General features: G+C 38.7%; 1 protein-coding gene, 1 long non-coding RNA gene and 1 other non-coding gene across 3 annotated transcripts in view; 2 read left to right on the top strand and 1 right to left on the bottom strand.

Moving 5' to 3' along the window:
• Nucleotides 1-2,460: 2,460 nt before the first annotated feature.
• LOC110569927 (60S ribosomal protein L32-like) lies at nt 2,461-2,868 on the bottom strand. Its single transcript, XM_044920628.1, has one exon. It carries the CDS (start codon nt 2,866-2,868, stop codon nt 2,461-2,463), a length of 408 nt encoding a protein of 135 aa, XP_044776563.1.
• A 4,436-nt stretch (nt 2,869-7,304) lies between these two features.
• On the top strand, nt 7,305-14,294 carry LOC110569928. Its single transcript, XR_006541133.1, has 3 exons — nt 7,305-7,375; nt 9,558-9,613; nt 14,199-14,294. It is a non-coding gene; the product is annotated as an uncharacterized LOC110569928 (transcript).
• Nucleotides 14,295-14,302: 8 nt separating this feature from the next.
• The window catches only part of LOC123326502, a 56,118-nt gene continuing 43,653 nt past the window's right edge, over nt 14,303-26,767 (top strand). Inside the window, exon 1 of the long non-coding RNA XR_006541132.1 lies at nt 14,303-14,325. This is a non-coding gene — a long non-coding RNA (uncharacterized LOC123326502). The remainder of the gene's footprint in view (nt 14,326-26,767) is intronic.

Genomic DNA, 26,767 nt, shown 5'->3' with positions numbered 1-26,767 from the left:
AGCCCAGCTAGTATCTTTATAATCATTATTCTGAAATTTATGCCTGACATTTTACTTATATGCATATTGACTAAGTCTATGGCAGAAAGTATTACCTATGGCTCTTTCTTTTTTGTGAATTTCTCCTTTTAGTAACTTTGTCTAGAGAAAAATAAATGAATGGGAGAACAAAATAAAAAATATCAAACACGACCCCAGCAAAATACACCCTAGAATAATCTGAAGAGATCAGAAACCAAAAAAGAAAAGGAAAAAAGGGACAGGGGGAGAGAATATAATCTCCCAGGTGGACAAAACAGTGTGATCGACTTGGTCCTGGGTGTATTTTGGTCTGTTTGTTAGAGGACACTAAATCCCAAAACTGTAAAGAAAGAAGAACTTATAGATATACAAAAATAAATTTGAATATAGTGAAAGGAATCCAAAAATGAAGAATATATCTATAAAATATAAATGTAAAAAAGAAAATACAAAAAAGACTTTAAATAAGGAGTTGATAAAATAAGAAACTAGTTGAAAAGGAAGAAAAAAATTTTTAAATGAAAGACTAAAGAATCATGAGAAAAAGTCTTGATTGTATTCTATATACTGTTTTCCCCTAGTGCAGGAGTTTTTAAGTTTTGTGTGATCCATAAATTTGGTATTAGCCTGACATTCCTGCCAGTCTTTTGGGGGAAGGGCCTGTTGCACTGATTCTCAGGTTTCTTTGCCTGGGTGGAGTTGCACCACCCCTTGCCAGGGGCCCAGGCTCAGTGTAAGCTGCTTCGGGTTGCTCTATGTGGCTCTTGTTCCCTAAAGGCTTTCCATGCCACTTGCACAAAGTGGTTGCTTTTCTATTTGTAGAATTGCAGCAATTCTTTTTTTAGATCTAGGGTTGAACCTGTACCCCTGAAGCAAATAATACATTATATGTTAATTTAAAAAGAAAGAAAGAAAATGCACACAGAAGAGCATATACCACATTATTCTACTTTAGTAAAAGTGTGTGTGAATAGATGTAGAGGGAGAGATGGATCTATATCTTAAAAAAAAAAAAGGATCTAAGGTTGAATTCACAGGTGTTCAGGATGATTTGATAGATATCTAGCTGAATTCAAGGGTCCAGGTGAAATGAGGGTCTCCTACTCTTCTGTCATCTCCCGTCCTCTTTTGCATTCTTCTGATTTCAACCTGTTTGTCTTTGAATCCAAGGTGTGTCCTCTGTAGATTGTTACATTTGGATCTTGCTTTATTATATATTTTGCCATTCTCTGCTTTCTAATTAGGTTTTCTGGACCATATGTATTTAATGCAGTTATTAACAGGTTCAGAGTTACAATTGCCATTTTGCTATTTTGTTTTCTGTCTTTAGCCTTCTTTGTTCCTCTGTTCTTCCTTTACTAACTTCTGTTGTGTTAAATAAATCTTTTAGTATATCATTTTAATTCTTTTTTTGATTATTTTTTACTATATTTGTAAACTATTTTCCTAGTGTCTGCTCTAGAAATTCCAATATGCATCTTAACTCACCACAGTTTATTTCAAATTAATGTTAACTTGATTCCCATGAAATATAAAATGTTTTCTCTAACATAACTCCATTCTTTTCCCCTCTTGTGCTATTATTTTCATATATATTACATCTATATATTACAAATCAATGTTACAGTGTTATAATTATTTCTTTACACAAAGTTATGTTTTTTAAAGAATTTAACAGAAGAAACATGAAAATGTATTTAGATTCTTTTATTTTTAACATGGATATTTATTACTTCTACACTCTATATTTTTTCCAGTTAATTTGAGCTACCATCTGGTGTCATTCCTTTCCAGATTCCAAAGAATTTTCTTTAGTATTTGTGATAAATCAGTTCTGATATCAAGGAGTCCTCTCAATCTTTTTAAATTTTGAAATGACTTTATTTTACCTTTATAACTGGTAGATAGTTTCACTGGATAAAAAATTTTTCATTAGCCGTTTTTTCTTTCAGCATTTTGAATATATCATTCCACTGCCTTTTAGGGTCCATTTTCTCTGATGGGAAGTTAGACATTATTTATATTGATGCTCTCTTGTACATATTAAATTATTTTTCTCAGGGTGTCTGGGTTGCTCAGTCAGTTAAGTATCTGCCTTCGGCTCAGATCATGATTTCAGGGTCCTGGGATTGAGACCCGTATCTGGCTCCCCACTCAGTGGGGAGCATGCTTCTCCCTCTCACTCTGCACCTCCCCCTGCTCATGCTCTCTCTCAAATAAATAAGGAAAATCTTTTTAAAAAATTGTTTTTCTCTTGCTTCTTTCAAGATTTTCTCTTTGCGTGTGGCTTTTAATACTTCAACTATGATGTGTCTAGGTATAAATCTCTTTGAATTTCTCCTACTTGTGGTTCATTAAGCTTCTTAGATGTGTAAATTAATATTTTTATGGTAGTTTTATGGTTTTATTAACACAAATATGACATGCACAACAAGCTGTCTATTCATTTTCTTTGCTGCGCAGCCTGGCATTGGGATTGTTGACTGTGATTGCCAGCTGGGCTGCTCTTTCCACAATAGCTTTGTGGTTCTTGGAGGAGACACTGTGAGCAATCTCTGCACAGTAAGATTTGTTGCACATCAGCAGCACTTCAAGCTCCTTGACGTTGTGGATTAGGAACTTCTGGAAGCCACTGGGCAACATGTGCTTTGTTTTCTTGTTGTTCTCGTAACCAATGTTGGGCATCAAGTTCTGGCCCTTGAATCTTCTGTGCACCCTATTGTCAATGCCTCTGGGTTTCCACCAGTTGTGCTTAATTTTGACATAGCGGTCTGACTGGTGCTGGATGAACTTCTTGGTCCTCTTTTTAACTATCTTGGGCTTCACCAGAGGTCTGAGGGTAGCCATGATGCCCAGTAACAGATGGCTGCCACCTCTGCAGGCAGCGCCGAGGAAGAGAGTTGTAAATTAATATTTTTAACAAATTTGGGGAGTTAGGGGCCACTATTTCTTCAAAAAAATTATGATAACTACTGGACCCACAATTTGAGAAAGTATATTAGTGAGATGTGAGACATTTATTGGGAAAGTCTAGGAACCAGAAAACTGGAATGAGCACATGTCCTTGGATTCAGACATAGCCTGAACCTTTGGGCACCTTGAGTACCCCTTGATCTCATAAGCAGTTGTTTCTCCCTGTGTGTCTCTGTTTCTGCATTGCTAGAATTCAACTGTAAGATGAATTTCTAAATTATTATCCTGAATTTTAAAAAAGCCACCACAAAAGAGTATCACTGTGTGATTCCTTTTGCATGAAACTCTAGAGAAGACAAAACAAATCTATAGTTACAGAAATCAAGAGGGAGAGTTCCCAGATGGGGGTGTCTGAAAAGTTTAAAAAATGATCTAATATGTTTGGGCTCTCAATAGATGGAATTTATGTTAAGTACTCATTCAGATAAGGTTTGAATACAAGAATACCTTCAAGAGAGACAGTACAGTCCTAAATATTCTATAAAATTATCACTACCCATATGAGGATCGACACCAGGTAAGTACAACTTCTCCCCCAATCCCTGCTAGAGTGGACTTTGAGTGAGGTCAAGATCAAGGTGAGGAAATGATATTCCTTCACTTACATGGATTTACCAAGCATCCAAGAAGCCCAAAATCATTATCAGAAAAGAAGGATATGGTCAAACGTCTACTAGCAGTTGGTCAGAATAGCTATTTTCTGTTCTGTGCACTTTGCCTTTGGTGTACAACTAGGCATTAAAGGTATATTAGACCTTTGAGGCTTACAAGGCAGTTCAGGTTTCATTGTAATTGGCACACTCTCTGCAACTGTAAGACCTTTATAGTATACTAAAAACCACTGCTTGGGAGGAGCTGAGAAAAAGAAGTGAGGGTTGGGCACCTGGGTGGCTCAGTTGGTTAAGCGACTGCCTTCGGCTCAGGTCATGATCCTGGAGTCCCTGGATCGAGTCCCGCATCGGGCTCCCTGCTCGACAGGGAGTCTGCTTCTCCCTCTTACCCTCCCCCCCCTCATGTGCTCTCTCTCATTCTCTCTCTCTCAAATAAATAAATAAATAAATCTTTAAAAAAAAAAAAAGAATTGAGGGTTAACTTACTTCTGACAGTGGCTGTCCTCTATTTCTCTCTAAATCCTAAGGGATGATCTTAATACAACTTATCACTCAAAAAGAATGCACACTGTCTTCAGGCTTTCCCTATACAGCTTCCCTTGCTGACTCAAGGCCCATAATGGGAATAAAAAACCAGCTATGCTCAGAAGGGAAATTGTAAGGCTAATCCAGAAATTAAAACACACACACACACACACACACACACACAAGGAACTCAGGATCTTGCTCAATAGTACAAGCTGAAACTAAATAGCATATATGTGGGTGGATCCTTAGAATATTAGGCCAAGAAGGATGAATTATGTTTGGACAGGGCCAAATTTATCAATACAAGTATACTCACTGTGGGCTCAGGAGCAGCCCATGGTGCATTTCACACCAATGAAATATATATAGACATAACTCATTGTATTGCACTTCATTTTATTTTGCTTTGCAGATATTGTGGTGGGTTTTTTTCTTCACAAATTGAAGGTTTTAATTTGTCATAAATTGGTTTACAAATTAAAGGTTTCAAATTGTAAAAAGTGCAAAAGCACAATCAAGCAAGTCTATTGACACCATTTTTCTGACATCACCTGCTCACTTCATGTTTCTGGGTCACCTTTCAGTAATTTTCACAATATTTCAAACTTTATTATTATATTTGTTATGATGATCTGTGATCAGTGATTATGAGTTGCTAAAAGCTCAGAGGACAAATCTTTTATCAATAAAGTATTTTTAATTAAGACATGACATTGTTTTTAACACATGATGCTATTGCACACTTAGTAAACAACAATATAGCATAAGCATAACTATTATATGCACTGGGAAACCAAAAAATTTCATTTGATTCACTTTAGTGCAATATTCACTTTATTGTGGTAGTCTGGAACCCATCCCACTATATATTTGAGATATGCTTGTGTTTCTCTAATGGGATCCCGACAAATATTTTTTTTAAATTCTGAGTCATTCTCATGTGCACTCATCTTTTTTAGTGACCTGAAGGGATCTGCAGTGGTGGCTCTTTGATCATGAAGTCCATCAAAATGAAGTAGATGGATACCCTCCTACAATACTTCTTAAGATATATATCTATGTATGAAATTCTGGGTCTCATGGGCAGAAAATTAACAAAAGTTATTATAACAGGGCTTCAGATCCTTTTGCCAGTCCTTGATATATCCTACTTTAAAGACAGGAGGCTTTGACTGAAGGGCAGACTGGGTCCCTTTGACAAAATTCCTCACACTTAGTCATCAGTATATACAATTAATCATTCCCCAAAAGTCTCCAAGGAAGCCAGTCAAATCTCCTTCAACTCGAATCTTCAGTGTATAGTGTCATCATGGGAAGTTATGGCTGCTGCAATTGCAGTCTCACTTAGGGGTGGTTCTGAAATGTGTGGAAAAGAAATCCTCCCAGTGGGCAGAGTTTTGAGGAGTTTTATTTAATTGTTCACTTTGTGAAGAAGAGACATGTCTTGAATTTTGTGTTGATTCATGTCCAATAGCTCAATGAGTTGTTGAGTAGTAGGGGGATAGACAAGAATAAGACTGGAAATTTGATGACAAAAAGGTCTAGAGGAGATATATGTGGATGGAATTCTAAGAATAGGTATTAAATGAGGTTTATAAATGCTTGACTGAGGATAGGACATTAGAGGGAAGAGTACAAGTGAGGTTTGGGTATTTATTCCTTCGGCTCTTTGTGCTGAGCCATGTAATTAATGGCCATTATGTTTCTCTTCCTAAGGCCACTGCTCTTATAAGGGTAGCCTTTTCTGCCAGGTTCTCCTAACATTACCTATACTCACTATGAGCCTGGTGGTGATAATGCCTCCTTATCATCACGAGTTATAGGATGATTTACCAACCCTACCCATGTTTTTAGAGCCCTGTTTATTAGACTCTCCTCAGGGTCCTATTGTTTCTTGACAATTGACACCTGTTTCTTGAGGGGATCCTAATATGTCCACAAAACAACTCTGACCATAAAGTCCACAGGGATAGGGAATTTGATCTTTTATCTGATATTTCTATCCCAGCATCTAGAATGTCTCTTGCACAGCAGGTTTTCAATAAATGTTTCTTAAATGAACATATGTAATGACTACTTTTCCTCCATTAGTGATCTTTATGTTAAAGTCAATTATGATTGATTTAATATAGTTTGACCCATTTTGTGCTTTTACTTGTAATTCCTTAGAGAATGACAAAGAATTATAAATGTCAGCAAAAAACAAGCAAATTTGTTGGTATGCACATGGAAATCCAAGATAACCAACATAAAAATTTATTGAAAAAGATAATTCATCAAAAAACATCCTATATACATCCAAACCTACAGCACCTGTCTTGACCCCCAGTAGAAGCTCCACACTGGGCTCCAAGGGCACCAGGTGGGAGCTCAGGGGTCGGTGGGTCCGGTGGCTGTAAAGGGACAGGGTGGAAGTCTCAGGTTGAAAAATTATGATTATAATTTTATAGCTTTATCATTTCAATCCTAAATACCTCAGTCGTCATGCCTTTTTTTTTTTTTACAAAATCATTTTTCCTGCATAACTTCAATTTTTTTTCACACTTTACCTAAGTAACCGTAATTTTAGTATTTTCAATATCCGATCCATATTCAGGTTTTCCCATTGTCTCCAAATAACCAAAGGGGGGAAATGCTATTTCAACAGAGAGCCAATAGAGGAGCACCTTTTGCATTTGGCAGCAGAGTTCAAATTTCACCCTTAATCTCTTCCATCTTGGAGAGAACCTGGGCGTGAGAGTTTTAAGAACAGCAGCCTCTAGGGCGCCTGGATGGCTCAGTGAGTTAAGCGGCTGCCTTTGGCTCAGGTCATAATCCCGGGGTCCTGGGATTGAGTTCCGCATGGGGCTCCTTGCTCAGCAGAGAGCCTGCTTCTCCGCTGCCTGCCATTCCCCCTGCTGGTGCTTGCTCTCTGTCTCTCTCGCGCGCTCTCTCTGTGTCAAATAAATAAATAAAACATCTTAAAAACAAAAAACAAAACAAAACAAAAACCAGCAGCCTCTAGCTTTCTAAAACACGGAAACGCGAAAAGACCAACATGAAAAGTGGCCGCGGAGGTCTACGGGAAATGTAGTCCTGTATTCTTAGTTCGCCGCGTGGCACTCTGGGAAGAGAATTCGGGGCTCCTTTTGCGCAAGGGCAGCCGTAGCTCCGCCTCCTCATTCGTCTTCTCTGGACTGCAGGAGAGCTGTTTGAGAGCCCTCGGGTCTACTCTCCTCGAAAGTAAAGGATGTGCACCTGGGGTGAGAGTGCAGGGGAGCTCTCTATGGGAGGGGAGCGCTTGTGTCTAGGGCCGGGAGCGGGAAGTTTTGGGGATACCCTGGTAGGCGCCCCGGCCAGCCCTCGACCGACAGAAGGCCGGTGGGGGTGTGTGGGGAGGTAGGGGGAGAACCCTGGCCCTCCGGCGCCGGGCGCGCAGGTGGGGCTGAGCCTGGTCTTGAGTAGGGGCTCGGTGCGGTCCTGGGTGTGTAGGGACAGTGTGGTTGGACACGCCTGCAGCCCGACTTAGTGGCGGCGGGAGGCAAAGTGCGTTTAAAACGCTGATGGTGACTGTGAGTGCGGTGAGAGCCTGAGCTCGGGAGCCAGAAAAGGCCCGGGTAAATTCCAGCAGAGGCGGTAGAAGGAACCTGGGTAAGAGACGGGTTTCTCATCTCAAAATTATATTAATATGACTGTTCCATGGGGTTGTTTTGAAACTTAGATCTAAGTCATCACTTGTAAAGTATTTAGACAAGTTCCGGGCATTATGCCCTGCGTAAATGACAGCTGCTCTTATAGTTAGAAGACACTGTTGTTTGCATTGGATGGTTTAACATAACCTCACAACCACTTAAAACAAATAAAAAACAAACAAAAATTAAAAAACAACCCAGGTTCAGCTTGGTGGAATGATGTGCCCAGGTCTCAAGCTAACAGTGAGGGAGTTCGGATTCAAGGGCAAGTGTGCTTTACTTCCAGTCTCAGGCATTGTCTAAATATCACCCCTGCCTGAAACCAGCATTGCAGCGTTCACAGCACTTAGCAAAGTGGCCTGTCCCCAAATCCCCAAGGATATAAGGGAAGGTGAACGTAGATGGAATCCGACCATATATCAAATTTACTCTGGTATTTTTAGTGTGTCTTCAGGTCCCTTGGGTCAGACAGAGGTTCCTGTCCCCTTCTGTGTTGTCAGGCTGTCTTTTAAGTGTGACATTATAATAAATTCCAAGACTCTTGGTTTTGCCCCTAAAATGAGTTTTTAGGTCCATGTCCCAATTGCCTTGAAACAAAGTAAACCCCTGTGGGGTAGGAAGCAGGGACCTCTGTGAATAGGAGTCTTACCTGGAAGAGAGCACCCCTCTGACCTTAGACCTCTCTCCAGAGCTTTAGAGAAGAGACAGAAGGGCCAGAAAGGAGCAGATCCTAGATTTGCAAGGTCAGAAGCAGTTCCTGATCCCCTTACCCAGAATAAGCTAGACTTAGTGATAAACCACACTGTGTGACAGGAGGGTTGGGGCCAGCCTTGAGAAGAGTGAAGTGAGCTGGGGTGGTCCAGGGGCAGGCTGCTCAGGAAAGGCCACTTCTTGGAGAGCTTGTGACAGCAAGGTTTGGGGGTAAGGGATAACCAGGCAGAGGGAGGAAATTCTGTCTCCACTGCCCTTAAATGGCCCTCACTCTATAGATGTTGCACTGCTGTCCCACCTGTCCATCCCCACATGTGACACTAGTGACATTATCCTGACCTCACAGGATTCCAGAATGCTGATAAGGGAAGTGTTTTCTGAGGTCATCTACTTCTCTTTTGAAAGCTTCAGTGAACCAGAAAGGTTCAATGACTTGTTTGGGAAAACCCAGTTTGTGAGAGAGTTAGGAGGAAAAGAGTGGAGCTTACTCTCTTCCAGGTGAATCACCAAAAGCATCTTATCAAAGGGGCCTTTTGAAAAATACATCACCACCGCTAAAACAATTAAAAATTCCTGTCTTGAAGCATCCATCTCTTTTAGTAGGCTTGCCATGGATTTCTATACCGGGGGTAAATAATATTACTGAGAAAAATATGTAAATGATGATTGCTGAGCGTTTGTCTGCTAAGGTAATTTTACTGAAAGAATAGTGTCTCATCCTTTGGCGTACTCTAATTCAGCTAACGTGTTGCTTTGTGTTAGTCACAAGAACACATGCATTATTGTTAAATCAGTCAAGAAAATTTTATGTTCACTCAGTAAAAAATTGCAGATTTAAGCCCATGATCATTTCAGAGTGACACCAGACAGGTGGTGCTGCCTGTACATGCTCCTTCTCATTCCTTTTCAAGGTCCAGAGGGTCCCGTGCCTATGAGGAGGATGGATGATCCTCCACTGGGGTGCTGAGATTTGGGGAGGTGAGTGTAGGAGCTGTAAGATAGGCCAGATCTCGTGACCCCTGTCTTCTTTCTGTCCCCTCAGCTGAACCACAGTTCTCTACACTCTCCCAAGAGCCACAGAAAATGAACACAGCTCAGGTGAGCTCTTCATTTATTCCCCACTTAGTATTGTAATGGATTTATGAGGTCTAGAAGGATCCATGCATTAAATGGAAAAGAACAACTAGAAACATCAATCTTGAGCAAAAATATACAGTTTGACTATCAGCTGTGATGTTTTCTTTCAGCTTTTGGTAGATAACCTTTCTTAGAGTAGGGTTAGGTTCCTTCCATGTACCAGGTTGCTAAGATTTCATGTTAGTCATGAATGTGCATTGAATTATTGATTGTCTCTTGTGTATGGATTGGAATAAAACTAGAGCTTATTTCCTTTCATCTGAATACTGTAAACAGTGTAACATATTTTCTAATATTAACTTGAATTCCTGTATACACCCTAGTTGCTAATAAGTGTGGTAAGTTGCTTCTTACATATTTTCCTCAGGGCTTTTGCTAATACTATATTCAGGGTTTATATTTCTGTATCCACAAGTTGGATTAGACTATACTTTCTTGTTTCTCTGTCCAAGTATGGTATCGTGGTCATAGTTTTATGAAAGTAAATGGAGAACTTTTCTGCTCCTTTTCTAGCAATTTAGATGAGAAAATTGTATTATATGAGGATTTTTGTGAAATTTACATATAGATTTAGACCTTTAGAAGACTTTAGCGTGAAGACTCTGGTTGTTAACTTATTAGTCATAAGCTTATATTGGATTTGTATTTTTTTCTTTTATTTTCAGATTTATTTGACAGAGAGAGAGAAAAAGCATGGGGGGAGGGGCAAATGGAGAGGGAGAGAGAGAATCTCAAGCAGAGTACCTGCTAAGCACAGAGCTCGATGCAGAGCTTGATCACATGACACTGAGATCATAACCTGAGCCGAAATCAAGACTCAGATTCTTAACTGACTGAGCCACCCAGGCACCCCTATATTTTTCTTAATATAACTTTTGGTATTATGTTTTCATAGAAAATTGTTCATTTTATTTACATTTTTAAATGTATTTTCATGAATTTGTTAATAGCATTGTCTTAGGATTTCAAAGTCTTTATCTGTTATAACAGTAATTCCTTTTTTGATCAGCTTTTAAATTTTATTTTAGCATAAAGGCTGCTAATCAGAAAAGGACAAAATATGTTCTAGTTGGCCCAATCTGAAACCTAGAATTTCAGGGTCTGAGGGTCTTAATATTCTGTGCAGGCAGTGGACTCTAAATATTGGGAATTGAGGGACATATACTTGTCATATTTGTGCTCTCTACCTTTACCTACCCACCTGTCAGCACCATTTGTTGACAAAAATATACTTTGTCCATTAATTGCATTGGCATCTTCGTGGGAAACCAATTAGTAATGTATGTAGGGTCTGTTTTTGGACTCTGTTCACTTCTGATGACTGGTGTTAATCCGTTTGCTAATACCAGACCTATCTTGATGAGTTGTCTCTTTACAGTAACTCTTGAAATCAGATAATGTGAGTCTTCCAACTTTGTTCTTTTTTTAAATTGTTTTGGATAGTCTAGGTCCTTTGCTTCTTTATAGAAAGTTTTGAAAATCTTCCTCTCTGTCTCAAAAGAGCCTGCTGAGATTTTGATTTTGATTGCACTGAATCCACAGAATCTATAGTGTAGAGATCAACTGGGGAAGAATTAACATCTTGATCATAATGAGTCTTCCAATTAATGAATACAGTATCTCTCTCCATTCACTTAGGTGATATGGAGGGTTTTGAGGATTTGGGGTTTGACACAGAAGGATAGTTTTGACTACAGTTTTCAAGAATAACACTGTCTACTGTCTGAAGATAGACCCTAGACTAGAAGCAGGAACAATATAGGAGTCTGTTTCTATAATCCTAGCAAGAAATTATAATCATAATGGTGTTAGTTGCTTTGAAGTGGTCAAACTCTGGATGTAATTTAAGGTAGAGCCAACAATCTGGGAGTGTGTGTTTCTTTTCTACAACCTTGCAAATAGAGCATGCTGTCAAATTTTGAATTTTTACCAATGTGATTAAAATAATCTCAGTTTAGTTTTATAAGCTTTTCTCATGAGTGAGGTGTGGAACATTCTTTTTTGTTTGTAATTAATCTATATTTCTTTTTTTGTTGAACTGTTCATCCCTTACCTGTTTTCCTATTGATGTACTGATTTTAATTACTGTATCCACTATAACATTCTAGCCCTTTCTCTGTGATATACATTGCACAATTTCCCTAAAGGTTTTTGTAATTTTGCCTTGCTCGTGATTTTTTTTTTTTGTCATAAAGGCATTTGATTTTTTTTTAAAGATTTTCTTTATTTATTTGAGAGAGAGAGACAGCATGTGTGAGAGAGTGAGAGAGCGAGTGTGCACGAGCAGCAGGGAGGAGCAGAGGGAGAGGGAAAAGCAGGCTCCCCACTGAGCAGGGAGCCCAGTGCAGGCTCGATCCCAAGATCCTGGGATCATGACCTGAGCCGAAGACAGACACTTAACCGACTGAGCCACCCAGGCACCCCAAAGCATTTGATTTTTATGTCAAATCTAGGAGTTTTTTCATTAATGTTCCTGGATTTTCAGTCATAATTGGGCATTTCCCCCTCCAATGTAAAGTAATTATTCTGTGTAGTCTTCTGAAATTTGATTTTATTTTTTACAGTTAGATTTTGAATACATTTTAATTTTTATCCCGCTCTGTGGTACAAGAAACAGTCTTTTCCCAGGTGGCCATCTAGTTACCCTGTGACATTTTTGGGTCCAGACTTTTCTCATGCATTTGAATGATGTCACTTGTATTCAAATAGGAAATTTACTGTGTTACTCATTCTTCCTATTACACACTTGGTTCTAGGTCCTGTTCAGTTTAAGGTTGGATGTCTTTTTAGACTTTCATCACTTCCCTGCTCCTTCTGCCCACGTCTATGTTTGTATTAAAGTGTGGCCAACATTCTCATGTTTTGCTTATCTAATACTATCTTACCCTCTATCTTCTAGAATTTGTTCAAATTTTGGGGCCTTCTGCTGGGACGTTTCTCTGTATTCCTCTTTTGTCATTTTTATAGTAGGTTTTGTATTTTACTTGAGTCTGTTTTTAAAGGCAGGGAGGTAAATGTGTATGCTCAATCTATTCCCTTGAACTAGAGGAATCATGCTTTTAATTCTTCTTCCTTTTAATTTCCAGTACTCTAATCTTTCCAATTTTTCTTTCTACCATTTCAGAATTCTTTCTCAGTCTTCATGGCCTTTCTTTTTCTACCTGCCTGAAATTTTGCTATTCCCTTGAATTCTCTACTTGGTCCTTTTCTCTCCTGTTTCTGTGTCCTTTTTGAGCGATCCCTTTTTTTCTGATGACTTCAGTTAGCCATCTTAATGACTGATATCTCCTAATTCCTTATTTTCATTTTAGACCTCTGTCTGTTCCAAAGTCATGCAACCAACAATGAAATAAATAATTCCATCTATATTTTCTACAGGTGTTTTGAGTGCAAACGAAGAACATCCGCCTCACAATGACCCAACCTCTGACTTGTACTTAATTCTTCTAATCTCTACATATGGCATCCGTATTTACCCAGTTGCTTATGCAGCATCTCTGTATATAGGTGCACAGGAAAATAATGAGAAGTTTTTGTTTCCTATAAGGATTAATTTCCCATTCTTTAACTTTGCTTTAGTATAAGCCATCTCTTAAATTGGGTATTTTGTTTTGCTGCTTAAGATATTGTCCACCTTTTATACAGAGCAATGGTTCCTAACTGGAGATGATTTTGCTCCCCAGGAGACATTTGGCAATGTTTGGAGATATTTTTGATTGTCACAACTGGGATGTTGCTGGCATCTAATCAGTAGAAGAGAGAGATATTGATATATATTCTAAAATACACAGGACAGGGGCGCCTGGGTGGCTCAGTCGTTAAGCGTCTGCCTTCGGCTCAGGTCATGATCCCAGGGTCCTGGGATCGAGTCCCACATCGGGCTCCCTGCTCAACGGGGAGCCTGCTTCTCCCTCTGCAGCTCCCCCTGTTTGTGTTCCCTCTCTCGCTGTGTCTCTCTCTGTCAAATAAATAAATAAAAAATAAATAAATAAAATAAAATACACAGGACAGTCTTGCACAGAAATAGCATTATCTGTCCCACAGTGTTAGCAGTGCCAAGTTGAAGAAATCCTGTTCTAAAGCATTGCTCCTGAAGTATGAATCTGGTGGTCTCTAAATACTTCCCCAGTCTTACATGTGTCTCTTCGTTAGTTCTCTATTACCCCAGCAGAGATCTCCAGATTGATATGTGTATACTGTACCAAGTGCTCAGCATAATCTGTTGGTGTATGGGAAATGTATACAGGAATCCTATTTATAATAACTTTACCTTAAAAAATAAGGCACTAAGTTTTCTCATTATATTGACAATATATGTGTATAAATTAAAAATAAATAAATAAATCAGAGCATGAGAATTTTTTTTTTTTTTTAAACTAACTGTGTGCATATCCCCAAAGTATAAGACAGAGTTAGGGCCATGATAGTCATCCTTTATAGCATTTTGTTTTAAACTCTAAGGTAAACATAGTAAGACTTAGTTTCCAAAAATTGTTTCCATGTCCCTGATTCTGGCCTCAGATTGATCAGAAATGTCCTGTTGCAGGCGTCAGTGTCATTCAAGGATGTGACTGTGGAGTTCACCCAGGAGGAGTGGCGGCAGATGGACTCTGCTCAGAGGACTCTGTACCGAGATGTGATGCTAGAGAACTACAGCCACCTCGTCTCAGTGGGTGAGCACACCTTACCACGTGACTCCCTTTTGACTGCATATTCTGGTTTTTCTTTTTTCTTTTTAAAATGGTAATCACTTTTGTTGAGGTGTGTTTAACAGAAAATAAAACTCAGGACTTTTCAGTATATAAGTCAATGAGTTTTGAAAAATTATGTAGTAGATTTTCATCATCAAACTCGTAATTTGGAATGTTTCCATCACCCCTAAAAGATTCTTGTACCCCTTTGCGGTGAGTCCCCTACCTCCATCCCTAACTCTCTATCTCACTGATATGCTTTCTAATGCAAGCACTTTGCCTTTTCTCAAATTTTGTATAAATAGAACCGTAAAGTATATACTCTCTTTTGTCTGGCTTCTTTCACTTAGCATAAATGCTTTTGAGACTCATGGATGTGTGTGTGTGTCATCCTTTCAGTTGATAGATCCATGGGCTTTCTTCCAGTTCGGGGCTATTATGAATAAAACTGCTATGAACGTTTATACAAGTCTTTGTATCAACATGTTTTCATTTCCCTTGTGTAAATACCTACGAGTGGTAAGTTTATATGTAACTTGATAAGAAACTGCCAAATGTTTCTGAGTTGGTTCTACTGTTTTTCATGCCTGTGAGCAATGTCTGAGGGTTCTCATTGCTCTCTGGTTACCAACATTTGGCTTGATAAGTCTTATTATTTTTAACCATTCTAGTTAGGATCTAGTTATATCTTATGGTGTTTTAATTTGTATTTCCCTGATGATTAACAATTTGGAACCTCTTTTCATGGGCTTTTTTTTACCGGTAATAATCTCCTTTAATGGAGTGATCACATTTTCAGCTCCATTTTTTTAGTTTAGTTTTTTGGGGTTTTCCATCTTCTCAGAAGTTCAGACCTTTGTCTAATATATATTTTGCAAACTTTTTCCCTCTATCTTTGTCTTGCCCTTTTAAGAAGAAAATGTTTTCCAATTATTGTTATTTTACATATACTTTGGAAGAAATTTTTTAATGATGGTAATTGGCACAGTTTTATTCTTCAAAAGTTTTCCCCAATGCTTATATCTTGCATAACTGTAATATATCAATGCCAGTAAATAGACATTGGTACAGTGTGTATGAATAGCTCTACACCATTTTATCTCATGTGGAGATTTGTGTAATCACCACAATTAAGATATAAAACTGTCTTATTGCCCCAAAGATTTCTTTCATGCTACCTCTTTATAATCATACCCATCCCCTCTCCCATACTATCCCTAATCTCTACGAACTACTAATCCACTCTTCATCCACCTAGTATTCCACTGTGTGAATATAACATTTATTTGGCCATTCACCTGTTAAAAGACATTTTGGTTGTTTCTAATTAGGGGCTATTATAAATAAAGATGCTGTGAACATTGATGTCAAAGTTTTTGTATGAACATAAATTACTATTCTCTGGGATAAATGCCTAGGAGTATGATTGGGGTTGTATGGTAAGTATACGTTTCACTCTTTAAGAAACTGCCAAACTATTTTTCAGAATGGCTGCACCATTTTCCATTTGCACCAGCAGTGTATGAGAAATCCAGTTACTCCCTATTTTTCCTAGTATTTGGTATTGTAACTATTTTTTGTAATAGTGGTTGTAATGGGTATGTAGTGGTAGCTCATCATAGTCTTAATTTGCATTTCCTTAATAGCTAGTGATGTTAAATATTTCTAATGCTCCCGTGCCATGTATGTATCCTTAGGAAAGTGTCTGTTTATGGCTTTTGTGCATTTTTTCCATCTTTACTGATATATAATGGCAAATTAAAATTATATATTTTAGCTGTACAACTTGATATTTTGATATATGTACACATTGTGAGTCAATTGCCACAGTCAAGCTAATTAACATATCTATGACCTGACCTAGTTACCTTTGTTTCCTTTGTGGTGAGAACACTTAAAATTTGCCTCTTGGCAAATTTCTAGTAAACAATACAGTATTATTGACTATACTCAGATCTTCGTAACTTATTCCTCTTGCATAACTGAACTTTTTAAAAAAATTTTATTATGTTTTGTTAGTCACCATACAATACATCATTAGTTTTTGATGTAGTGATCCACCATCCATTCTTTTCGTATAACACCCAGTGCTCCATGCAGTACGTGCCATGCTTAAAACCCATCACTGGGCTAACCAATCCCCCCTCCCCACTCCCCTCTAAAACCCTGTTTGTTTCTCAGAGTCCATAGTCTCTCATGGTTCATCTCTCCCTCCGATGTCCCCCCCTTCATTTTTCCCTTCCTTCTAATGTCCCCCATGCTATTCCTTATGTTCCACAAATAAGTGAAACCATATGATAATTGACTTTCTCTGCTTGACTTATTTCACTTAGCATAATCTCCTCCAGTCCCATCCATGTTGATGTAAAAGATGGGTATTCATCCTTTCTGATGGCTGAGTAATATTCCATTGTAGATATGGACCACATCTTCTTTATCCATTTATCTATTGAAGGGCATCTTGGCTCTTTCCACAGTTTGGCAATTGCGGACATTGCTGCTATGAACATTGGGGTGCATATGGCCCTTCTTTTCACTACATCTGTGTCTTTGAGGTAAATACCCAGGAGTGCAATTGCTGGGTCATAGGGTAGCTCTATTTTTAAATTTTTGAGGCACCTCCACACTGTTTTCCAAAGTGGCTGTACCAACTTGCATTCCCACCAACAGTGTAAGAGGGTTCCCCTTTCTCCACAACCTCTCCAACATTTGTTGTTTCTTTCCCTGTCCATTTTGTCATTCTAACTGTCCATTTGTCAGTTTTTGTCATTCTAACTGGTGTAAGGTGGTATCTCAGTATGGTTTTGATTTGAATTTCCCTGATGGCTAATGATGATGAACATCTTTTCATGTGTGTTAGCCATTTGTATGTCTTTTTCAGAGAAGTGTCTTTTCATATATTCTGCACATTTTTTAACTTGATTATTTCTTTTTTTGGGTGTTGAGTTTGAGAAGCTCTTTATAGATCTTGGATACCAGCCCTTTATCTGTAGTGTCATTGGCAAATATCTTCTCCCATTCTGTGGGTTGCCTCTTTGTTTTGTTGACTGTTTCCTTTGCTGTGCAGAAGCTTTTTATCTTGATGAAGTCCCAAAAGTTCATTTTTGCTTTTGTTTCACTAGCTTTTGGAGATGTATCTTGAAAGAAGTTGCTGTGGCCGATGTCAAAGAGGTTACTGCCTATGTTCTCCTCTAGGATTTTGATGGAATCCTGTCTCACATTGAGGTCTTCCATCCATTTTGAGTTTATCTTTGTGTATGGTGTTAGAGAATGGTCGACTTTCATTCTTCTGCATGTGGCTGTCCAATTTTCCCAGCACCATTTATTGAAGAGACTGTCTTTTTTCCATTGTATATTTTTTCCAGCTTTGTCAAAGATTATTTGACCATAGAGTTGAGGGTCCATATCTGGGTTCTCTATTCTGTTCCAATGGTCTATATGTCTGTTTTTGTGCCAGTACCGTGCTGTCTTGGTGATCACAGCTTTGTAATATAGCTTGAAATCGGGCAACATGATGCCCCCAGCTTTGTTTTTCTTTTTCAACATTTCCTTAGCGATTCAGGGTCTTTTCTGGTTCCATACATTTTTAGGATTGTTTGTTCCAGCACTTTGAAAAATGTCATTGGAATTTTGATCGGGATGACATTGAAGGTATAGATGGCTTGCAGCATAGACATTTTAACAATGTTTACTCTTCCGATCCATGAGCATGAAATGTTTTTCCATCTTTTTGTGTGTTGTAGTTCCTAGAGTATAGATCCTTTACCTCTTTGGTTAGATTTATTCCAAGGTATCTTATTGGTTTTTGGTGCTATTGTTTTTTGTTTTTTTTTTTAAAGATTTTTTATTTATTTATTTGACAGAGAGAGACATAGCGAGAGCAGGAACACAGCAGGGGGAGTGGGAGAGGGAGAAGCAGGCTTCCCGCAGAGCGGGGAGCCCGATGTGGGACTCGATCCCAGGACCCTGGGATCATGACCTGAGCCGAAGGCAGACGCTAAACGACTGAGCCACCCAGGCACCCCGGTTTTTGGTGCTATTGTAAATGGAATCGTTTCTCTAATTTCTCTTTCTACAGTTGCGTTGTTAGTGTATAAGAAAGCAACTGATTTCTGTACATTGATTTTGTATCCTGCCACATTAATGAATTGCTGTATGAGGTCTAGTAATTTGGGGGTGGAGTGTTTTGTGTTTTCCACATAAAGTATCATGTCATCTCCAAAAAGAGAGAGTTGGTCTTCTTCTTTGCCCATTTCAGTACCTTTTATTTCTTTTTTTTTTTTTAAAAGATTTTATTTATTTATTTGACAGAGAGATAGAGAAAGAGCACAAGTAGGCAGAGCAGCAGGGAGAGGGAGAAGCAGGCTCTCAGCTGAGCAAGGAGCCTGATGTGGGGCTCGATCCCAGGACCCTGGGATCATGACCTGAGCTGAAGGCAGATGCTTAACCATCTGAGCCACCCAGGCGCCCCCCTTTTATTTCTTTTTGTTGTCTGATTGCGGTTGCTAGGACTTCTAGTACTATGTTGAACAATAGTGACGAGAGTGGGCATCCTTGACGTGTTCCTGATCTTAGGGGAAAGGCTCTCAGCTTTTCCCCATTGAAGATAATATTTGCTGTGGGTTTTTCATAGATGGATTTTATGAACTTGAGGAATGTTCCCTCTATCCCTATACTCTGAAGAGTTTTAATCAGGAAAGGATGCTGTAATTTGTCAAATGCTTTTTCTGCATCAATTGAGAGGACCATATGGTTCTTCTCTCTCCTCTTATTAATGTGTTCTGTCACATTGATTGATTTGCAAATGTTGAACCACCCTTGCATCCTGGGGATAAATCCCACTTGGTCATGGTGGATGATCCTTTTAATGTATTCTTGGATCCTATTAGCTAGGATTTTGTTGAGGATTTTGGAATCCATATTCATCAGGGATATCAGTCTGAAATTCTCCTTTTTGATGGGGTCTTTGCCTGGTTTGGGGATTAAGGTAATGCTGGCCTCACAGAATGAGTTTGGAAGTTTTCCTTCTCTTTCTATTTTTTCAAACAGCTTCAGTAGAATAGGTATTATTTCTTCTTTGAATGTTTGGTAGAATTCCCCAGGGAATCCATCAGGCCCTGGACTCTTGTTTTTTGGGAGGTTTTTGATCACTGCTTCAATCTTGTTACTGGTTATTGGCCTATTCAGGTTGTCAATTTCTTCCTGTTTCAGTCTTGGCAGCTTATAGGTTTCCAGGAAGGCCTCCATTTCATCCAGATCGCTCAGTTTATTGGCATATAGTTGTTGATAATAATTTCTAATAATTGTTTCTATTACCTTGGTGTTAGTCGTGATCTCTCCTCTTTCATTCATAATTAATCTGGGTCCTTTCTCTTTTCTTTTGGATAAGTATGGCCAGTGGTTTATTGATCTTATTAATTCTTTCAAAGAACCAGCTTCTAGTTTCATTGATCTGATCTACTGTGTTTCTGGTTTCTAATTCCTTGATCTCTGCTCTAATCTTAATTGTTTCTCTTCTAATGCATGGCTTAGGCATCATTTGTTGCTTTTTCTCTACTTTCTCTCTACTTCTTTAAGGTGTAGAGTTAGTTGGTGAATTCGGGATTTTTCTTTTTTTTTGAGTGAAACTTGGATGGCTATGTATTTCCCCCTTAGGACCTCCTTAGCAGTATCCCATAGGTTTTGGACCGATGTGTTTTCATTCTCATTGATTTCCATGAATTGTTTAAGTTCTTTGATTTCCTGGTTGACCCAAACATTCTTTATCAGAGTGGTCTTTAGCTTCCAAGTGTTTGAATTTCTGCCAAATTTTTTCTTGTGATTGAGTTCCAGTTTTAAAATATTGTGATCTGAGAATATGCAGGGAATAATCTCAATCTTTTGTTATCAGTTGAGACCTGATTTGTGACCCAGTATGTGGTCTATTCTGGAGAAAGTTCCAGGTGCGCTCGAGAAGAATGAGTATTCTGTTTTAGGGTGGAATGTTCTGTAAATATCTATGAGGTCCATCTGGTCCAAGGTATCATTCAAAGCTCTTGTTTCCTTGTTGATTTTCTGCTTAGATGATCTGTCCATTGCTGAGAGTGGAGTATTGAGGTCTCCTACAATTAACGTATTGTTATCAATGTGACTCTTTATTTTGGTTAACAGTTGGCTTATGTAGATGGCTGCTCCCATGTTGGGTGCATAGATATTTACAATTGTTAGATCTTCTTGTTGGATCGACCCTTTAAGAATGATATAGTGTCCTTCTGTGTCTCTAACTACAGATTTTAGTTTAAAATCTAATTTTTCTGATCTAAGAATTGCTACCCCAGCTTTCTTTTGAGGTCTGCTGGCATGGAAGATGGATCTCCATCCCTTCACTTTCAGTCTGGATGTATCTTTAGGTTCAAAATGAGTCTCTTGTAGACAGCATATGGATGGGTCCTGTCTTTTTATCCAGTTTGCAACCCTGTGCCATTTTATGGGAGCTTTTAGGCCATTCACGTTGAGAGTGATTATTGAAAGATATGAATTAATTGTCATCATGTTGCCTGTGAAGATGTTTTTATAGATTGTCCCTGTAAATTTCTGTTGTATATCACTCTTGGGGTCTTTCTCCTTTTATAGAACCCCCCCTTAATATTTCTTGCAGGGCCGTCTTAGTGGTCACATATTCTTTCAGTTTCTGCCGGTCTTGGAAGCTCTGCATCTCCATCCATTCTAAATGGCAGCCTTGCTGGATAAAGTATTCGTGGCTACATGTTCTTCTCATTTAGTACCCTGAATATGCCTTGCCAGGCCTTTCTGGCTTGCCAGGTCTCTGTGGATAGGTCTGACGTTACTCTGATGTTCCTCCCTCTGATGTAAGGAATCTCTTCCCCCTAACTGCCCTTAAGATGGTTTCCTTGGTTCTAAGATTTGCAAGTTTTACTATTACATGCTGGGGTGTTGGCCTGTTTTCCTTGATCTTAGGAAGGGTCCTCTCTGCGTCTAGGACACGAATGTTTGTTTCATTCCCCAGATTAGGGAAGTTCTCAGCTATGATTTGCTCAAATATATCTTCTAGTCTTCTCTCTCCACCCCCTCCGGGATTCCAATAATTCTGACATTGGAACGCTTCATGGTGTCACTTTATTTCTCTGATTCTATTTTCATGGATTCTGAGTTGTTTTTCCGTGGCTTCCTCTTTTCCCTTTTTATCTATTAAATTGTCTTCCAGGTCACTAATTCGTTCTTCTGCCTCAGTTACCCTAGCTGTTTGATTATCTAGATTAGATTGGATCTCTGATAGCATTTTTAAGTTCTGCCAATTCAGCTTTCATTTCTGCCCTTAGAGACTCTATGTTGCCATTAATTGATTTCTCCATTCTAGCTATTGTCTTCACAGTTGCTAGCCTGAATTCCATCTCCCGACATCTTGGTTATATCTGCATCCATTTGTAAATCTGCAGCATAAGTCATAATCTCTGAGTCTTTTCTATTTGGGGGGCTCCTCCTAGTCATTCTATTGACAGGTGGTTGAGGGAATGTATAGAGTCCAAATTATTGACCAGAACCCAAGCAAGATGCACCTGTTTTCTAGGGACCTTAGGGTTGCTGGCCTCTTGTTTTCCTGGCCTGTCTTCTGGGCAAGGGGCCTGCCACGCTATTACTCAGGCAACCCTGTTTGGGCGGAGTTGCCCTGCCCCCCTGTGGCGGGGGATGGGCTCAGTGGGAACCAGTTTTTTGGGGTTTTTGTTCTCTGGCGGCTTTCCCTGGCGGTTTTCCGGGTCTCTTCTGAGAGTCAGAGCAGAGGAGACCGTTTCCAACCCTCTGTCTCAGAGCAGAGAGATCACAGTCTGTTCTTCAGTGGGCTCTCCAGGCCACACTATCTCCATTTCTGTCTGTGCTGCTATAAACTGCAGCGTCCTGGGTTGTGCACCTCTCGCAGTGCTCCCAGTCCTGCCTCCAGGTTGGGGCACGTCTCTGCCCTTTGTGCTTCTAAAACCGCCAGCCACTCCCAGTTTGCACGCGCGACCCCACTGCTCCGGGTTTCCCTCCTGGGGGGCTGCCCTAAAGTCCTTTTCCTGCCGCTACCGGTCTGCGAGTCTGTGCCCCATCCCCAGTGCGTGAGGCTGTCGCTCACCGGCAGTGTAGGATTCCCATGGCTAGGCTCTCTCCTGCTGCCGTTTATCCTCCGATACCTGCTTGCAGAATCACGGCTCCCTGCTTTGTACCTCTAAACCAACCGCCCGCGATATTCTGTTTGTAGAGATCCAGATCTTCTTACATCTCAGGCTGATATTGTGGGTGCTCAGAGTGGTCTGGTAGATATCCAGCTCAGTTCCGGGGACCAGCTGGAATAGGGTCCCCTACTCCTCTGCCATATTTCCTTTCCCTAGGTATCTCACTCGCATAACTGAACTTTGTACCCCTTGACCAACATCTCCCCATTCCCCATCTTCCCGGCCCCTGGCAACCACCATTCTATTTTTTTTCTATGAGTTTGACTGTTTTAGATCCACTGAGATCAATATTTGTCTTTCTGTATCTGGTTTATTTCATTTAGCATAATGCCATCAAGGTTTATTCGTGTTGGGGCAGATGTCAGGATTTTCTTCCCCTTTTTTGGCTGAGTAATGTTTCTGTGTGTGTGTGTGTGTGTGTGTGTGTGTACACATCTTTAATCATTTATCCATCAACAGACAGTTAGATTGTGTCTTGGCTATTGTGAATAAAGCGGCAAAGAACATGGGAGTGCAGATATCTCTTTGAGATCCTGGATTTCATTTTCTTTGGACATACACCCAGAAATGGAATTGCTGAATTATAGGGTAGTTCGATTTTTGTTTTACGATTTTATTTTTAAGTAATTTCTACACCCAACGTGGGACTTGAATTTACAGCCCCCAAATCAAGAGTCACATGCTCTCTGACTGAGCCAGCCAGGCGCCCCAGGGTAGTTCTATTTTTAGCTTTTTTGAGGAACCACCATACTGTCTTCCATAATGGCTGCCCCACTTTACATCCCCACCAATAGTGCCCAAGGGTTATGTTTTCTCCACATCCAACATGTGTTATCTTTTGTCTTTTTGATAATCACCATTTTCCAACAGGTGCGAAGTGATACCTCATTGGTTTTGATTTGCATTTCCCTAATGTTTAGTGATGTGGAATACACTTTCATTTACTTGTTTATTTGTATGGATTCTTTTGAGATATGTCAGGTCCTTTGCCCATTATTTTAATCTGATTATTTGCTTTTTTGCTATTGAGCTGTGTGACTTCTTTATATATTTTGGGTATTTACTCCTTATTATAATTTTTGAATATTTTCCCCCATAGGTTGCCTTTGCACTCTTTTGTTTCCTTTGCTCTCTAGAGGCTTTTTAGTTTGATGTAGTCTCAGTTGTCTAATTTTGCTTTTGTTGCTCGTGCTTTTGGTATCATATCCAATAGACCATTGCCAACACTGATGTTAAGGAGCTTTCTCTCTATGTTTCCTTCTAGGAGTTTTATGATTTTCAGATCTTATGTTTAAGTCTTTAATCCATTTTGAGTTTATTTTTGTGTGTAATTTGAGATAAACAGTTCAATTTCATTCTTCTGTATGTGGATATGCAGTATTCCCAATACTATTTATTGAAGAAACTGTTCTATTTCCATTGTGTATTCTTGGCACCATTGTTTAAGTCCAGTTAACTATAGATGTATGGATATATTTCTGGGCCTCTGTACTAATCCATTGCTCTATGTGACTGTTTTTATCCCAATACCATACTGTTTTCATTATTGTAGCTTTTTGTAATATATTTTGAAGTCCAGAAGTGTGATGCCTCTAGCATTGTTCTTTCTCAAGATTGCTTTGGCAGTCCAGGGTCTTTTGTGGTTACATACGAATTTTAGGATTTTTTTTTTCTACTTCTGTAAATAATACCATTGGGATTTGGATAGGAATTGCATTGAATCTGTAGATCACTTTGGGTAGTGTGGACATTTTAAACTATTAATTCCTCAATCCATGAACATGGAATGTCTTTCCATTCATCTGTATCTTCTTTAATTTTTTGTCAATGTTTTATAATATTTAGTATACAAGTCTTTCAGCTCCATGGTTAAGTTTATTATTCCTAAGTGGTTTTAAATTTTCTTTTCAGATAATTCATTGTTAGTATATAGAAACCATGTTGATTTTGTATCCTCCAACTTTACTAAATTTATTAGTTTTAACAGATTTGTTTATTGTCTAGGGTTTTCTACATAGAGAATCGTGTGATCTGTAAAGAGATAATTTTACTTCTTCCCTTCAGGTTTAGATGCATTTTATTTCTTTTTCTTATCTAATTGCACTTGGTAGGATTTCCAATACTGTGTTGAAGAGAATTGGTGAGAATGGGTATCATTGCCTTGTCTGGATCTTAGAGCCTTCAGTATTCCCCCATTGATTATGATGTTTACTGTGGGCTTTTCATATATGCCTTTATTGTATTGAGGAAGTGTACTTCTAGATCTGTTTTGTTGAGAATTTTAATTATGAATGAATGTTGAGCTTTGTGAAATGATTTTTCTCTTTCTTTTGATATGACCACGTATTTTTATTTCTTTCATTTCTTTATGTGGTGTATCACAGATTGATTTGCATGTAAACAACCTTGCATCCAGGGATAAATCCTACTTATTCATGATATAATGATCCTTTTAAATCTGCTGCTAAATTCAGTTTGCTAGTCTTTTGAGAATTTTTTAATCTATGTTGATCAGGGATATTAGCTTATAGTTTTCTTTTCTTGTGATGTCGTCCTCTGATTTTAGAATCAAGGCAATGGTGACCTCATAAAATGAGTTTGGAAATGTTCTTTGTTCCATTATTTGAAAGACTTGAAGAAAGATTGATATTTAAATGTCTGGTAGAATTCTGCAGCTTAGCCTTCTGGACCCTGGGCTTTTCTTTGTCAGATTTTTGAGTAATGATTCAATCTCCTTATTTGTCATAGGTCTGTTTAGGCTTTTTCTTTCATCTTGATTCAGGTGTAATAGGCTGTATATTTCTAGGAATTTATCCGTTTCTTCTACATTAATCAGTTTGTTTACATAGTTCATATTAGTCCTTCATGATCCTTATTATTTCTTTTTTTGGATCCTTTTTATTTCTAAGGAATCTGTTATAATATCTCCTCTTTTCATTTTTTATTTTACTTGAGTTGTTTCTTTTTTAGTCTAGCCCAAGGGTTTGTTTGCTTTATTTTTTCAAAATACCAAATGTTAGTTTTGCTCTTTTTCTATTATCTTCTCCATGACATTTATTTCTGCTCTAGCCTTAATTTTTTTTTACTGTAAAAATATTATTTTATTTCATTTTACTTTATCTTAGTTTATTTTAGTTTAGTTTCAGGGGTAGAATTTAGTGATTCATCAATTCATATGACAACCAGTGCTCATTATATCAAGTGCCCTCCTTAATGCCCATTACCCAATTACCCCCACACCCACCCCCCTCTAGCAACCCTCAGTTTGTTCCCTAGAGTTAAGAGTCTCTTATGGTTTGTCTCCCTCTGTGTTTTTGTCTTATTTTATTTTTCCCGTCCTTCCCTTAATGTTCATCTGTTTTGTTTCTTAAATTCTACATGTGAGTAAAATCATATAGTATTTGTCTTTCTCTAACTGACTTATTTCACTTAGCAAAATACACTCTGGTGCCATCCATATCATGGCAAATGGCAAGATTTCTTTCTTTTTGATGGCTAAGTAATATTCCATTGTATATATATGCCACATCTTCCTTATCCATTCATCAGTTGGTGGATATCTGGGCTCTTTCATATTTTGACTGTTGTGGACATTGCTGCTATAAACATTAGGGTGCATGTGCCCCTTCGAATCACTATTTTTGTATCTTTATGATAAATACCTAGTAATGCAATTGCTGGGTCATAGGATAGCTCTATTTTTAACTGTTTGAGGAACCTTCATACTGTTTTCCAGATTGGCTGTACCAGTTTGCATTTCCACCAATAGTGTAAGAGGGTTCCCCTTTCTCTGCATCCTCACCAACATCTGTTGTTTCCTGAGTTGTTATTTTTAGCCATTCTGACCAGTGTGAGGAGGTATCACATTATGGTTTTGATTTGTATTACCCTGATGCCAAGTGATGTTGAGCATTTTTTCATGTGTCTGTTACCATTTATATGTCTTCCTTGGGGAAATGTCTGTTCATATCCTCTGCCCAATTCTTGATGGGATATTTTGGGTTTTGGGTGTTGAGTTTGATAAGTTCTTTGTAGATTTTGGATACTAGCCCTTTATTTCATAAGACCTTTGCAGATATCTTCTCCCATTCCGTAGGTTACCTTTTAGTTTTGTCGACTGTTTTCTTTGCTGTGCAGAAGCTTTTTATCTTGATGAAATCCCAATAGTTCATTTTTGCTTTTGTTTCCCTTCTTCTGGAAATGTGTCTAGCAAG

The sequence above is a fragment of the Neomonachus schauinslandi genome, chromosome 13 (assembly GCF_002201575.2).
Source record: "Neomonachus schauinslandi chromosome 13, ASM220157v2, whole genome shotgun sequence".
In the NCBI taxonomy this organism is placed as follows: domain Eukaryota; kingdom Metazoa; phylum Chordata; class Mammalia; order Carnivora; family Phocidae; genus Neomonachus; species Neomonachus schauinslandi.
Note: the sequence above shows the minus strand (reverse complement) of the source record. Positions and strands in the feature narration are given on the sequence as shown.